General features: G+C 46.8%; 1 protein-coding gene across 3 annotated transcripts in view; it reads left to right on the top strand.

Annotated features, from left to right (window-relative positions):
- The window catches only part of LOC119966018, a 96,826-nt gene that overhangs the window by 3,325 nt on the left and 76,492 nt on the right, over window positions 1-17,009 (top strand). For all 3 annotated transcript variants that reach the window (XM_038797158.1, XM_038797160.1, XM_038797159.1), the window contains exon 2: window positions 11,753-12,208. In XM_038797158.1, coding sequence (XP_038653086.1) covers window positions 11,961-12,208 — 248 coding nt within the window. In that variant the 5' untranslated portion in view covers window positions 11,753-11,960. The remainder of the gene's footprint in view (window positions 1-11,752; window positions 12,209-17,009) is intronic.

Here is a 17,009-nt window from a genome sequence, read left to right as displayed (position 1 = left end):
GCCCGTGGGCCGTAGTTTGCCCACCCCTGGTCTAGATGCTTCTTAAATGATGCTATCGTGCCCGCCTCTACCACCTCCGCTGGTAAAGCGTTCCAGGCACCCACCACCCTCTGTGTAAAAAACTTTCCACGCACATCTCCGTTAAACTTTCCCCCTCTCGCCTTGAAATCGTGACCCCTTGTAACTGACACCCCCACTCTTGGGAAAAGCTTGTTGCTGTCCACCCTGTCCATACCTCTCATAATTTTGTAGACCTCAATCAGGTCCCCCCTCAACCTCCGTCTTTCCAACGAAAACAATCCTAATCTACTCAACCTTTCTTCATAGCTAGCACCCTCCATACCAGGCAACATCCTGGTGAATCTCCTCTGCACCCTCTCCAAGGCATCCACATCCTTCTGGTAATGTGGTGACCAGAACTGCACGCAGTATTCCAAATGTGGCCGAACCAAAGTCCTATACAACTGTAACATGACCTGCCAACTCTTGTACTCAATACCCCGTCCGATGAAGGCAAGCATGCTGTATGCCTTCTTGACCACTCTATCAACCTGCTTTGCCACCTTCAGGGTATAATGGACCTGAACTCCCAGATCTCTCTGTACATCAATTTTCCCCAAGACCCTTCCATTGACCATATAGTCCGCTCTTGAATTTGATCTTCCAAAATGCATCACCTCGCATTTGACTGGATTGAACTCCATCTGCCATTTCTCTGCCCAACTCTCCAATCTATCTTTATTTTGTTGTATTCTCTGACAGTCCTCCTCGCTATCTGCAACTCCACCAATCTTAGTATCATCTGCAAACTTGCTAATCAGACCACCTATACCTTCCTCCAGGTCATTTATGTAGATCACAAACAACAGTGGTCCGAGCACGGATCCCTGTGGAACACCACTAGTCACCCGTCTCCGTTTTGAGACACTCCCTTCCACCACTACTCTCTGTCTCCTGTTGCCCAGCCAGTTCTTTATTCATCTAGCTAGTACACCCTGAACCCCATATGGTGCCACTCAGATGATCCCACTTTGATGTCACACACTGGCCTTGGAAGGGTTTGTCTGAAAGAGCCTGATTGAGGATGTTGAAGAAGTCCTGCATCCATTCAGGGTTAGTGATATGGTGAGTATTGGTGTGAGGGTGACCTTTATTTCTTGGAGTGGGATTGCCTTCTTGACTAAAGCCTGATCTTGCTACACACCAGGGGGTGATCAGTGTTGGGACACTTTTGAGGTTGGTATTTCTGGTGATGATGTGCTACAGCTGGTGCCAGTGCTTGTTTCCTGATGTCTCCAGGACATGTTGTAGCATGATGTGGTATGGAAGTAGTTGTCTGTCATACAGAGTCCACAGTAAAACCATAGTTCCAGCAACCTCACTTTTACTCGGCTTACTCACTTTTCCAACTTCTTCCATCGGGCAGGAGATACAGAACATAGAACATTACAACGCAGTTCGGGCCCTTCGGCCCTCGATGTTGCGCCGACCTGTGAAACCATCTAAAGCTTATCTGACCTACACTATTCCATTTTCATCCATAAGACCATAAGACATAAGACATAGGAGTGGAAGTAAGGCCATTCGGCCCATCGAGTCCACTCCGCCATTCAATCATGGCTGATGGGCATTTCAACTCCACCTCCCAGCATTCTCCCCATAGCCCTTAATTCCTCGCGACATCAAGAATTTATCTATCTCTGCCTTGAAGCCATTTAGCGTCCCGGCCTCCACTGCACTCTGCGGCAATGAATTCCACAGGCCCACCACTCTCTGGCTGAAGAAATGTCTCCGCATTTCTGTTTTGAATTTACCCCCTCTAATTCTAAGGCTGTGCCCACGGGTCCTCGACTCCTCGCCTAACGGAAACAGTTTCTTTGCGTCCATCCTTTCTAAGCCATGTATTATCTTGTAAGTTTCTATTAGATCTCCCCTTAACCTTCTGAACTCCAATGAATACAATCCCAGGAACGCCAGCCGTTCCTCATATGCTAGACCCGCCATTCCAGGGATCATCCGTGTGAATCTCCGCTGGACACGCTCCAGTGCCAGTATGTCCTTCCTGAGATGTGGGGCCCAAAACTGGACACAGTACTCCAAATGGGGCCTAACCAGAGCCTTATAAAGGCTCAGTAGCACATCGCTGCTTTTATATTCCAACCCTCTTGAGATAAATGACAACATAGCATTCGCTTTCTTAATCACGGATTCAACCTGCATGTTTACCTTTAGGGAATCCTCGACTAGCACTCCCAGATCCCTTTGTACTTTGGCATTATGAATTTTCTCACCGTTTAGAAAGTAGTCTATGCTTGGATTCTTTTTTCCAAAGTGCAAGACCTCACATTTTCTCACGTTGAAATGCATCAGCCATTTCCTGCACCACTCTCCCAAACTGTCTAGATCCTTCTGCAGCCTCCCCACTTCCTCAGCACTACCTGCCTGACCACCTAACTTCGTATCATCAGCAAACTTCGCTAGAATGCCCCCAGTCCCTTCATCCAGATCATTAATATATATGGTGAACAGCTGCGGCCCCAACACTGAACCCTGTGGGACACCGCTGGTCACCGGCTGCCATTCCGAAAAAGAACCTTTTATCCCAACTCTCTGCCTTCTGTCAGACAGCCAATCCTCAACCCATGCCAGTAGCTCACCTCGAACACCATGGGCCCTCACCTTACTCAGCAGCCTCCTGTGTGGCACCTTATCAAAGGCCTTTTGGAAATCCAGATAGACCACATCCACTGGGTTTCCCTGGTCTAACCTACTTGTCACCTCCTCAAAGAATTCTAACAGGTTCGTCAGGCACGACCTCCCCTTACTAAATCCATGTTGACTTGTTCTAATCCGACCCTGCTCTTCCAAGAAATTAGAAATCTCATCCTTAACGATCGATTCTAGAATTTTACCAACAACCGAGGTTAGGCTAATTGGCCTATAATTTTCCATCTTTTGTCTTGATCCTTTCTTGAACAAGGGGGTTACAACAGCGATCTTCCAATCGTCCGGGACTTTCCCTGACTCCAGTGATTTTTGAAAGATCTCAACCAACGCTTCCGCTATTTCTTCAGCCACCTCCCTCAGAACTCTAGGATGTAGCCCATCGGGGCCAGGAGATTTGTCAATTTTAAGACCTTTTAGCTTTTTTAGCACCATCTCTTTTGTAATGGCAACCATACTCAACTCAGCCCCCTGACCCTTTATAATTTTTGGGATATTACTAACGTCTTCCACTGTGAAGACAGACGCAAAGTACTTATTAAGTTCTCCAGCCATTTCCTCATCTCCCATCACTAGCCTTCCAGAATCAGTTTGAATTGGCCCAATGTCTACTTTGGCCTGACGTTTGTTTCTTATGTATTGAAAGAAACTTTTACTATCATTTCTTATATTACTGGCTAGCCTGCCTTCATATTTGATCCTCTCCTTCCTTATTTGTCTCTTTGTTAACCTCTGTTTGTTTTTGTAGCCTTCCCAATCTTCTGATTTCCCGGTGCTTTTGGCCACTTTATAGGATCTCTCTTTTTCTTTGATACATTTCCTGACCTCCTTTGTCAGCCATGGCTGTCTAATCCCTCCCTGGATAATCTTTCTTTTCTTGGGGATGAACCTCTGTACAGTGTCCTCAATTATGCATACAAACTCCTGCCATTTTTGCTCTACTGTCTTCCCTGCTAGGGTCTGCTTCCAGTTGATTTTCACCAGTTCCTCTCTCATGCCCTCGTAATTACCTTTATTTAACTGTAACACCATTACATCCGATTTTGCCTTCTCTCTTTCAAACTGCAGACTGAACTCAACCATATTATGATCGCTGCTTCCTAAGTGTTCCCTTATCCATATGTCTATCCAGTGACCACTTAAATGCCCTTAAAGTTGGCGAGTCTACTACTGTTGCAGGCAGGGTGTTATGGAACAGTGACCATAATTCAGTACTTTTTAAGGTACTGTTGTATAAAGATAAGAGTAGTCCCTGTGTAAAGGTGCTAAACTGGAGGAAGGCTAATTCTAACAATATTAGGCAGGGGTTGAAGAATCTAGATTGGGAGGTGGATGTTTGAGGGTAAATCAACATTTGGCATATGGGAGTCTTTCAAATGTCAGTTGATACGAATTCAGGTCTGGCATGTTCCTGTGAGGAAGACTTAAGTATGGCAAGTTTCAGGAAACTTGGATATTGTGAGCCCAGTTCAAAAGAAAAAGGATGCATGTGTAAGGGCTAGAAGGCTGGGAACAGACTGAGGCTGAGAGGAATATAAGGAAAGTAGGAAGGAACTTAAGCAAGGAGTCAGGAAGGCTAAAAGTGGTCATGAAAAGTCATTGGCAAACAGGATTAAGGAAAATCTCAAGGGGTACATAAAACATATAAAAAGCAAGAGGGTAGCCAGGGAAAGGGTTGGCCCACTCAAATACAGGGGAGGGAATCTATGTGTGGAGCCAGAGGAAATGGGTGAGGTACTAAATGAGTACTTTGTATCAGTATTCACCAAAGAGAAGGACTTGGTGGATGATGAGTCTGGGGGCGGGTGTGTAGATAGTCTGGGTCACATTGAGATCAAAAAGGAGGAGATGTTGGGCGTCATGAAAAACATTACGGTAGATAAGTCCCAGGGCTTGATGGAGTCCACCCCAGAATACTGAGGGATGCAAGGGAGGAAATTGCTGGGGCGTTGGCAGAAATCTTTGTATCCTCACTGACTGTAGGTGAGGCCCCAGAGGACTGGAGAATAGCCAATGTTGTTCCTTTATTTAAGAAGGGTAGCAAGGATAATCCAGATAATTACAGGCCGACGAGCCTTACTTCAGTGGTAGGGAAATTATTGGAGAGGACTCTTCGAAACAGGATATACTCCTATTTGGACGAAGCAGACGCATTAGCGAGAGGCAGCATAGATTTTGTGATGGGGAGGTCGTGTCTCACTAACTTGATCGAATCTTTCGAGGAAGTGACGAAAATGATAGACTAAGGTAGGGTAATGGATGTTGTCTACATAGACTTCAGTAAAGCCTTTGACAAGATGTCTCAAGGCAGACTGGTACAGAAGATGAAGTCACACTGGATCAGAGGTGAGTGGCAAGATGGATATTGAACTGGCTCAGTCATAGAAGGCAGAGGGTATGCAGTGGAGGGGTGCTTCTCTACTGTGGAGGGCTGTGACTAGTGGTGTTCTGCAGGGATCAGTGCTGGCAAGTTTGCTGTTTATAATATATATAAATGATTTGGAGGAAAATGTAACTGGTCTGATTAATACGTTTGCGGACAACACACAGTGGAGGAATTGCAAATAGACATGAGGAAATAGAAATAGAAAAATACAGCACAGAACAGGCCCTTCGGCCCACGATGTTGTGCCGAACTTTTGTCCTAGGTTAATCATAGAATTTTGGACACGAAGGGCAATTTATCATGGCCAATCCACCCAACCTGCACATCTTTGGACTGTCAGAAGATACAGCAGGCTTTAGATCAGTTGGAGGCTTGGCAGAGAGATGGCAGATGGAGTTTAATCTGGACAAATGTGACTTAAAGCATTTCGAGGTATTACAGGTGGGAAATCTATAGTAAATGGCAGAACCCTGAAGATCAGTGATAGGCAGAGGGATCTGGGTGTACAAGTCCACAGGTCATTGAAAGTGGCAACGCTGGTGGATACAGTAGTCAAGAAGGCAAACAGCATGCTTGCCTTCATCGGTCAGGTCATTGAGTCTAAAAATTGGCAAGCCATGATGCAGCTGTATAGAACCTTAGGCCACACTTAATTCTAGTCGCCAAACTATCAGAAGGACGTGGAGGCTTTGGAGAGAGTACAGAAGAGCTTTACCGGATGTTGCCTGGTATGGAGAGCATTATGTATGAGGAGAGGTTGGATAAACTCGGTTTGTTCTCACTGGAACGACGGAGACTGAGGGGCCTATTAGAAGTCTACAGAATTATGAGGTGGATGGACAGAGTGGATAATCAGAAGCTTTTTCCCAGGGTGGAAGAGTCGATTACTGGAGGGCATAGCTTCAAGGTGTGAGGGGCAAATTTTAGAGGAGATGTTCAAGGGAAGTTCTTTTACACACCAAGGGTAGTGGGTGCCTGGAACTCGCTGCAGGAGAAATGGTGGAAGCAGGGACGATAGTGACGTTGTAAGGAGTGTCTTGACAAATATATGAATAGGGTGGGAGTGGAGGGATGTGGAAGTGTAGAAAGTTTTAGGTTAGACGGGCAGCATGGTCAGCACAGGCTTGGTTCTTTGTCTACCAGCGTGTAGGGATCCCCAGCATATTTTACCTTTAGAGTCAGCACTGACTATATAGGCTGGGTCATGTGAGTCCAATGGATGATGTCTGCATCCCCAAAGACATGCTTTATATTGAACTTGTAATCGGAATTATACTCACGTCTGCAATACACAGATCTCTGCAAGTGAGACTTCATCTTGACCGGGATCAGAATCGATGTGTGGTATGTCCTTACTGCTACCTGAAATGTGACAAGCAGCCAGTAAGGTCATGGAAATGGCAGAGGATAAAATAAATGACCAGATTGTGGAAAAGAGTTTGCTGGAAAGAAACAAATCTCCAGCCAATGCTGTTCATCTGTGCCAGCTGCGTAAAGGACTGCCACATCGGTCTCTAGAAGTGAGATACACCCTGGGTGAAGTTCATCGTCTCCAAGATGGACAGATGTTAATAGATCACATTTCTGATTACTTTCCTGAATCAATCGCAACCAGAATTGCAAGGTTAAGGACAAAAAGAATGGGCCTTTTTTTTAACTGGAGAGAATTGATGAATGAGCTAATGGAGGTCTTTAATTTATATAAGGTTTTGATGCAATCATAGAATCCCTACAGTGCAAAGAGGCCATTCGGCCCATCGAGTCTGCACTGACACTACCTAGGCTTGATTCTCGCCCTGTAATCCCACCCTAAGAGGTAATTTTGCATGGTCAATCCACCTAACCTGCACATCTTTGGATTGTGGGAGGTAACCGGAGTACCCGGAGGAAACCCACGCAGACACAGGGAGAATGTGCAGACTCCGCACAGACCGTCACCCAAGGTCCGAATCGAACCCGGGTCCCTGGCGCTGTGAGGCAACAGTGCTAACCACTGTGCCACCGTGTTGCCCCCTAGGCACAGGAAGAACAAATTACAGTTCATTAAAAGTAGTCACCAATAAATCAAATAGGGAATCCGGAAGAAACGTCTTTACCAGAGAGTGATCAGAATGTGGAATTTGCTGCTGCAGGAAGTAGTTAAGGTATTGATGCATTTAAAGGGGAACTGGTTAAGGATATGAGGGAGAATGGGATAGAGGGTTGTGCTGATAGAAGAGTTCAATGTAGAAGAATGGGAGGAGGGATGAGTGGAAAGTGCCAGTATGAATTGATTGGGTTTAATGACCTGCTTCCCTTCATTTACAAAATAATTCAGTCTGAAACTGGTTTTCCCCATTTCTCCCATGTGGAAAACAGGAGAAAGATTGATTAATAATTGTATTTCTCAGTTAGCAATGAGGTAATAAAGTCTTTCTTTAAAAATGTGACGTGAATATTAAAAGATTTGAGCAAATACAAGAATACTAATTAAGTAAGGAGCTGCACTTGATAGTAAGTGAGGACATCGAATGCAATGGCCTTGTGGGAATTCATTGTCTCCCCAGAGAGAAATCACATGGGCGTTGTTAATACTCATTTTTAGAAATGTGAAGCTGCCGCAAGGTTGCTGAGGGGAAGTGAGGAGGTGAGTAGCCATTTCCATTTTCGGGCCTGCAGCACATGGGCACCAGAGCTACTGCCCCAGTGCTCGGGTGGGGGGACCCTTCGGCGGGGTGGGGGAGGATGAAGCATTTCAGGTCAGGGGTTGCCCCTGAGCTGGGAGGGTGAGGGGCTTTAGGTCTGTAAGATCTTCAAGCTATCTTTAAATATTGTGGAGACCAATAACAGGGGCAACTGCAGCTGCTGCCTGTCTGTTGTATCAAACACTTCCAGGACCGAGCCCAGCTGTGGCTTCTATCTTGAAAGTCAATTTACTCCCTTTTGACTGTGAGCAGTCTCTAGCTTCACGGCTGCAATTGGTCTTGTTAGTTGTGTTAATATCCCCTGTGTTCCTGTGGCTCTGTCCTCGGTCAGTGTGGTGATTGTAGTTCAGGCGCCAAAACTGCAGGAGAGGAGGGGCGGTGGCCCGGCTTGACTGTGCAACCCACAGGTTGCACCAGGACACTTTCATGGACGGCCGGGGACTTCTAACAAAATATATTTTTATTAAGGCACTTTGTATATAGATTGAACAACCTGCCCCGCTGACATCTTAACTGTCTTTGAAGAAGTCGATAAACGGCTTCCAATTCCGGGCAAACCAATCCACTGATCCTCGCAAGACGAACTTAATTTTTTCCAGCCGAAGGAACTCCGCCAGGTCATTCACCCAAACCCCCGGCTTCGACGGTCTCGAGTCCATCCACTCCAACAAAATCCATCTCCAGGCTACCAAGGAGGCAAAGGCCAAGGCATCCGCCTCTTTCGCCTCCTGGACTCCAAATATTGCGACTTCTGGACTCAGGGCCACCTTCCCCTTTAGCACCTGCGAACACCTGACAGAACCCCCTTGGTTTTGGAGATGCCCAAAACATGTGAATATGGTTTGCAGGCCTCCCTGCGCACTGTCCACACCTATCCTCCACCCCCTCGAAGAACTAGCCCCCCCCCCCCCCCTCCCCGGGGTCCACTTGTAAGTCCACCCAATGTGGCACGTGGTCTGAGACAACAATCGGCGAATACCCCGGGTTGACCACCTCCGCCAGCAGAGTCCTATCCACCACAAAGTAATCGATCCGCCAGAACACCCTGTGCACATGGGAGAAGTATGAAAATTCTTTCGCCCTCAGCCTCCCAAACCTCCATGGGTCTTACTCCCAATGCGCTCCATGAACCCCTTCAGCTCCTTCACCACCGCTGTCGCCCTCCTCAACCTCGGACTCGACCAGTCTAACCTTGGTTCAATGACCGTATTAAGGTCCCCCCCCCCCCCCCCCCCCACAATTAACCAGGGCGAGTCCAGGTCCAGGATTATCCCCAACATCCACCTCATGAGTTCAACATCATCCCAATTGGGGCATAAACATTCACCAAGATCACTTGCATCCCCTCTAAACTCACGCACACCATCACAAACCTCTCTTTTCCCCCACCCCTCGCCCAGGATTGGCCACTATATTCCCCACCTCAAACGCTACCCGCTAATTTATCAGCACCATCACCCCATGCATCTCCATATCTAATCCTGAATGGAAGACTTGTCCAACCCACCCTTTCCTTAGTCTATTCTGGTCCCCGATCTTCAAGTGTATTTCTTTTTTTTTCTTTCCAATTAAGGGACAATTTAGCGTGGCTAATTCACCTACCCTGCATATCTTTGGGTTGTGGGGGTGAGGCTCAGGCAGACACCGGGCAAACGTGCGAACTCCACACAGACAGTGACCCAGGGTCAGGGTTGAACCCGGATCCTCGGCGCGTGAGGCAGCAGTGCCAACCACTGCGCCACCGTGCCGCCCGTTCAGCTGCCTTCAGGCTGGCCCTTTACTCTCCGCCGCCTTCCCCCTGTGTTGCACAAAGAGTTTCTTGGTCTATTAGCTCCTTCCTCTCGACCCATTTCTGGTCCGCAAATCCATTAATTGACTCCACCACCTCTACACCTTCTTCCACCAAAACATCCGCCCAGCACGCGGGGAAAATGACCAGAAACAACACCTCAAGCGGAGCTGGCAAATGTGGGACCACTCACTCCATGGCCGCCACCGGACGTCTGATGACCGGTGACTTTTTATGTTCCGTAGCCATCTGCTGCTCAAGTAATGGGAGCCATGAGGGTCTCTTCTTGGGCCAGCCCCTGGCCCTCATTACACGACCCTCCAGGCCCATCTCTATGCCCACAGTCACCAATACCCTCCCCACTAGCCACAGCAGCCTCACCTTTGTCAGCAGTCACCCTCTCCCCTGAACAAAACAATAGTCCCCCCCCAACACTCTAACCAGGCCCGGGGGGGGGGGGGGGGGGGGGACGGACGGACGACTAGGCATCTGGCAGTATTTGTTTTTACTCTATTTTGTCTTTAGTGTGGAACTGGTGACCTCATTATATTTGTGCATATTTTGTGTTTTCTTTCGGTGCACACTACCGGTGCTGGTGAGAGGGTGGGTGTTCTCTCTCCTTGGGGTCGATGTTCTCTCTCCTTCCGCTGGACCTGTGTCGGTGTGCTTCCCGGTGGTTTGAGTCACTTCTTAGCACCCTCCTGCTGATGTGGGTCTGATGCTGGGTCCGTAGGGGAAGGCGGGTGTGGGTGCGCTGCCTTGGCAGCTGGTGGTGTTGTTTATTTGTTGCTTTGTGTACGGCTGGTGCCTTTGCTGTCTTCCTGCCTGTTTTGTGCTTTCCTTCAGTGGTTGCTCTGTATTTAGTTTTGTTTATAGTGTGCCGGGCCTGTACTGGACTAAACTGTGCCCTTCTTGGGGGGAGGGGTGGTGGGAGTGAAATGGTTCTCTCTCTCTCTCTCTCTCCACCCCACCGTGCTCCGTGTTGGAGTGGCCTTTTCCACAATGGGCTATGCTGCTGAGCCTTTCCGTTGATGTAGGTTGGGGGTGGTGAGCATATTCTGGGTGTCCTCATTGTATTGTCTTTTGTATTTTGATACTGTCAGTAAAGTAAAATATTGCTAGGACCCTGCTCCCAGTCCAGTTTAGGTGAAGCCTATCCCAATTGTATTGTTTCTTTCTGACCTAATAACTGGCTCGTATCTCACACCACTCCTTTAGCCACATGCTCACATCCTAATGGATTTTTGTCTCTAAATCAATTTGTATGTGTCTTGTGTGATAATCCAGAGATTATAATCCTGGAAGTCCCATTCTTTAATTTAGCTCCTAATTCGTGGTCCTGTCTAAACAGGACATCTTTTCTACTCTTCCTGAAGTTGTTGTTCCCAACATGAACCACAACAGCTAGATCCTTTCCCTCACTCTCCAATAACCTTCCCACTGGGTTGAGTTGATCCTCACATGGTGCCACTCCATGGTTCACCAGCTGATACTGTCCTGCCTATTGTCTCTCTTGAGCCACCCTCAAGGCAGAATTTATGACACCTGGCTCAGCTTCCTGCTGAATTGCATAGTGGACATCAAGTAAAGGTTAACTTAATAACGTGGCATGGCAAAGAGGCAAGGTTTTGATGTGCCCAAATGCAATGGTTGATGTAATACAAGGTCAAAAGCATGCTGGAGACATCAGTATGCACCAAAGAGCACACCTGGCATTATAGTATCAACCATATGTTGATGCATCGAGTCTCACTTTGCATGTGTATAACATCCTGCACTACATCACTTGAGATACTTTTGAATTATAGTTAATTGATCAGTATTGCTTTTTGCTAACTGTGACCCAGTGCCAGAAGTACAATATCTACAGTTCAAATATACAATGTTAAAGTCACCATTTAAGCATGAGCACTATGCTTCATAAAACCCAACAGAAAAATGTGGGGTTCACCCTCTGAATCACCATTCTCATAATTAAATTATTAAAATTTGCTTTTGTGGTTTAAGCGGTGCTTTGCACATGTTATGGACATATATACTCAAAACTGGATGTTTGAATGTCGCAGGAATCGCAAGAAGTTATAAATTGATCATTCTTATTAAAAGAGGGAAAGCAGAATACACAAAAAGCAAATTCTGGTTTATTAACTCAACATTTCTTTGTTGTAGGTCTATGGAATTAAATGGATTGATGGGATTGGTTAATACATACAACCTTTACACCAAGGAGTTCAAGCATCTGTATGTCTTCTACTCCTTTAACGTTGCATTTAAATACGTTTGGAAGGACTGCTGAACGTCCATAAGGTTATGTGGTATCTATATCCAACAACGTACTGGGATCCTAACATGGATTAGCATTCCCCCAAAAAATAAAATGGGGATGTTTTGTTGTAAACATATTTCCCATCATGAGCAAGAGTCCGGGCCACCAAACGAACGGGACGCTTTATTAAATTCTGCGATTATGGATTTAAACAACGCATGTGTTTATGAAGACCATCCACCATCTGCACCGAACTCTGCATCCAGCATGAATCCCATAGATCTGCAGAATTCTATCGATCAGCAAGATAAAATTAACCATAAAGATATTTGCAATACTGGTGCTGTTTCAACGAAGAGGTAAATTGTCTTTTTTCCCCTGGTTCTGCTGATTTTAACCAGTTTCACAGCCATTGGGTCTGTATTAGATTAGTAAATATGACCTTGGTTATAGCTCTTCATTACAAACCATAATATTGATAGGTTAAAAGTGGTTTTTGTTTTCAATCCCTTTGAGTTCAATCCTAGGCATGTTGGCAAGGATTGCTAACCATTGCGTCCTGCATTGCTGTACAACCCAATCTTGTGAACGCAATACTCGGATCTCATATATTTGGTATTACCAACCTCAGTGTAGACTAGTAAGTGCATTTGTGACTGAATCCGTTATTTGGTACAGTGATCTTTCCTGTTTGTGATTGCTTCACATTTTGCGCTGTTGTGATGGCTGATTTATGTATTTTTTTTATCTGTTCCTATCAGTGTGTGCAAATCTGAGGCTTTGAAAAAAAGAACACGCCGTTGTACCGCGCGTCCCACCCACCCCCGGGAATGTTTGCGATCGGAGGGAACAGAGGCTTGAGCTTCCAGAGAGGGCGGGACCTGAGGGCAGGGCAGGGCCTGACCTGGACCTGCTCCTTTCGGGCGGGCACAGTAGGAAGTCTTACAACATCAGGTTAAAGTCCAACAGGTTTGTTTCAAACACTAGCTTTCGGAGCATTGCTCCTTCCTCAGGTGAATGAAGAGGTATGTTCCAGAAACATATACATAGACAAAGTCAAAGATGCCAGACAATGCTTAGAATGTGAGCATTTGCAGGTAATTAAGTCTTTACAGATCCATAAGGGTAACCCCAGGTTAAAGAGGTGTGAATTGTCTCAAGCCAGGACAGTTAGTATGATTTGGCAAGCCCAGGCCAGATGGTGGGGGGGATGCATGTAATGCGACATGAATCCAGGTCCCGGTTGAGGCGGCACTCATGTGTGCGGAACTTGGCTATAAGTTTCTGCTCGGCGATTCTGCATTGCCGCGCGTCCTGAAGGCCGCCTTGGAGAACGCTTACCCGGAGATCAGAGGCTGAATGCCCTCGACTGCTGAAGTGCACCGCGACTGGAAGGGAACATTCCTGTCTGGCGATTGTCGCGCGATGTCCGTTCATTCGTTGTTGCAGCCTCTGCTTGGTTTCGCCAATGTAACACGCTTCGGGACATCCTTTCCTGCAGTGTATGAGGTAGACAACGTTGGCCGAGTCGCACGAGTATGTACCGCATACCTGGTGGGTAGTGTTCTCACGTGTAATGGTGGTATCCATGTCGATGATCTGGCACGTCTTGCAGAGATTGCCATGGCAGGGTTGTGTGGTGTCGTGGTCGCTGTTCTGAAGGCTGGGTAGTTTTCTGCAAGCAATGGTTTGTTTGAGGTTGCGCGGTTGTTTGAAGGCAAGTAGTGGGGGTGTGGAGATGACCTTGGCAAGATGGTCATCTTCATCGATGACGTGTTGAAGGCTGCAAAGAAGATGTCGTAGTTTCTCCTCTCCGGGGAAAGTACTGGACGACGAAGGGTACTCCATCGGTTGTGTCCCGTGTTTGCCTTCTGAGGAGGTCGGTGCGGTTTTTTGCTGTGACGCGTTGGAACGGTCGATCGATGAGTCAAGTGCCATATCCCATTCATGCTAGGGCATCTTTCAGTGTCTGTAGATGTCTCTTTATATATAGAACATAGAACAGCACAGAACAGGCCCTTCGGCCCTCGATGTTGTGCCGAGCCATGATCACCCTACTCAAACCCACGTATCCACCCTATACCCGTAGCCCAACAACCCACCCCTTAACCTTACTTTTTAGGACACTACGGGCAATTTAGCATGGCCAATCCACCTAACCCGCACATCTTTAGACTGTGGAAGGAAACCGGAGCACCCGGAGGAAACCCACGCACACAGGGGGAGGACGTGCAGACTCCACACAGACAGTGACCCAGCCGGGAATCGAACCTGGGACCCTGGAGCTGTGAAGCATTGATGCTAACCACCATGCTACCCTGCTGCCCCAGTGTCTGTTACGCTCCTCCTCGTCTGAGCAGATCCTCTGTCTATGGAGGGCTTGTCCATAGGGAATAGCTTCTTTAATGTGTTTAGGTGGAAGCTGGAGAAGTGGAGCATCGTGAGGTTATCTGTGGGCTTGAATAAAGCGAAGTGCTGAGGTGACCGTCCTTGATGGAGATGAGTGTGTCCAAGAATGCAACAGAATTTGGAGAGTAGTCCATGGTGAGTCTGATGATGGGATGGACCTTATTGATGTCATTGTGTAGTCGTTTCAGTGATTCTTCGCCATGGGTCCAAAGGAAAAAAATGTCATCGATGTATCTGGTGGATAACGTCGGTTGAAGGTCCTGTGCGGTGAGGAGGTCTTGTTCAAATTTATGCATGAAGATGTTGGCATATTGAGGTGTGAATTTGGTCCCCATGGCTGTTCCGTGTGTCTGGATGAAGAACTTGTTGTCGAAGGTGAAGACGTTGTGATCCAGAATGAAGCGGATGAGTTGCAGAATTGTGTCTGGCGATTGGCAGTTGTCGGTGTTGAGGACTGAGGCTGTTGCAGCAATGCAGTTGTCATGGGGGTTGCTGGTGTAGAGTGGCGAGACAGCCATTGTGATGAGGAATGTTCCTGGTTCAACTGGCCCATAGGTGCTGAGTTTCTGTAGGAAGTCCTAGAAGCTGGGCGTACCTTGTACGATGGGTTTCAAGATGCCTTCGATGTAGCCAGAGAGGTTATCACACAGGGTCCCATTGCCTGAAACGATGGGACGGCCTGGTGTGTTGGCCTTGACACTGAGGAATTCATCAGGCGAATGAGGCTCCGGGAATTCTTCCACAGACCCCAAGAGGCCGCCAGCGAACCCAAAGAGACTACCAATGAACCGGAACAGCAGACCGAGAGATCTGCGGTGCGGCAACCGATGAGGAAAGAGTCGAATTGGACCCCTCCGGAAGGCCGATGCCCTACACTCTACATGTATGCTCAAGCCGTCAGGAGTTGCGTCAATACCAGATTCATCAGTTGCATTCACAAGGCAGCCCTGACCATCACCCAAGCACAATGCAATGCCATCTGCACTTTCAAGACTAACCGCAACATCGTCATCAAACCAGCAGACAAAGGGAGGCAGTAGAGATCTCAATGCGGGGAGTACGTGTGATGAGAGCACGTAGGGTGCTCTGAAGGTCTGGATCCAAGGTCTTGATCAGTCTGTTGAGTTGGTGGATGTGTTCCTTGGTCGGATCTGTGGGTAACTGTCTGTAGTGTTCCTGGTTGTTGAGTTGTCGTTATACTTCTTTGCAGTAGTCCGTTCTGTTCAGTATGACGGTGGCCCCTCCTTTGTCTGCTGGCTAGTACGTGGCTAGATTGAGTACTGCCAACCTTTAAATATCTCTTTTAAAGTTGGAGGTTCTGTGGAGCTACTGGCTGCATGCAGTCTTCTGCATAGTCCTTGTCAGTGATGCCAAGAGGCTGGAGGATTGAAAATGCTGTATCCTTGTTCATAAGGGCATGGGCAAAAACCCAGAAAATACAGCCATGTCAGCTCAATGCCAATGGCAGAGGAATCTTTATGAATCATGGGCGGCAGGTAGCACAGTGGTTAGCATTGTTGCTTCACAGCATCAGAGTCCAGGTTTCGATTCCTGCTTGGGTCACTGTGCGGAGTCTGCACGTTCTCCCCGTGTCTGTGGGGTGCTCCAGTTTCCTCCCACAAGTCCCGAAAGACATGCTGTTAGGTGAATTGCACGTTCTGAATTCTCCCTCTGTGTATCCGAACAGGCGCCGGAGTGAGGCGAGTAGAGAATTTTCACAGTAACTTCATTTCAGTCTTAATGTAAGCCTACTTGTGACAACAATAAAGATTATTTCTTCATTTGAAATATGTGGGGGAAATGGATTGCTGCTTGGGAAAATTATGGACTAATGAAATAAGCATTGATTTGTAAAAGGAAAATTGTATTAACTTGATTCATTTTGTTTTATAATGGAAACAATATGTAGTTGATTTTCAGAAGGCATTTGCTAGGTAGTAAAATTAAGGTACAGTGGCAACATGGATATAAAACTGGCTGAGGGTCCGAAAGCACGGTGAATGGTTTTCAAACTGGAGGGATATGCAGGCTTGTTCTCTAGGGGTTGGTGTTGGAATTAGCTGTTTTTGATAACATTAATGAGGTATGCTGGGCATAATTTCATGTTTGCAGATAATACACAGTTCCAGTATGCAGAAAACAATGCAACACTTAAGGAGGATATAGACTGCTGAAATGGGTAGCCTGATTAAGTTTAATGTGTTTTGGTAGGAGGAAGGATGAGTGACAATATAAACAAAATGGTCCAGTTTAAAAGGGGCTGATCGAGCTAAGCGACCAAGATGGGTGACCTTTTGAAAGTAGAAGGATATGTTGAGAAGGCGGTGAAAGCATAAAGGATCCTTGGTCTTATTAATAGAGGCATAGAGTACAAAATGAGGAAGTTATTATTAAACCATTATAAATTACTTGGTTAGGCCTTAGATGAAATATTGCATTCATTTATCAGCAGCAGACTTTGGGAGAAATGTCGTGTTTAAAGAGGATGTGGAATTGATTTACTAAACTAGTAACAGTGCTGAGGGTATTCAATTATATGGAGAGGCTGAAGTAGCTGGGATTGCTCTTCGTAAAGCAGAGAAGCTAAGTGGAGATTTGATAAGAGGTGTTCACAATCAAGAAGGGTGTTAATGGAGTAAATACGGCAAAAGTGTTCCTGTTGGCGGAAGAGCTGATAACCAAGGAGAGATTTAAGGTGATTGGCAAAAGAATTGTAGGTGAAGGTTGCTGTTTGCAGAGTTACGACCTGGA

The sequence above is a fragment of the Scyliorhinus canicula genome, chromosome 5 (genome assembly GCF_902713615.1).
Source record: "Scyliorhinus canicula chromosome 5, sScyCan1.1, whole genome shotgun sequence".
Lineage (NCBI taxonomy): Eukaryota > Metazoa > Chordata > Chondrichthyes > Carcharhiniformes > Scyliorhinidae > Scyliorhinus > Scyliorhinus canicula.
This window is presented reverse-complemented; position numbering and strand designations above follow the sequence as displayed.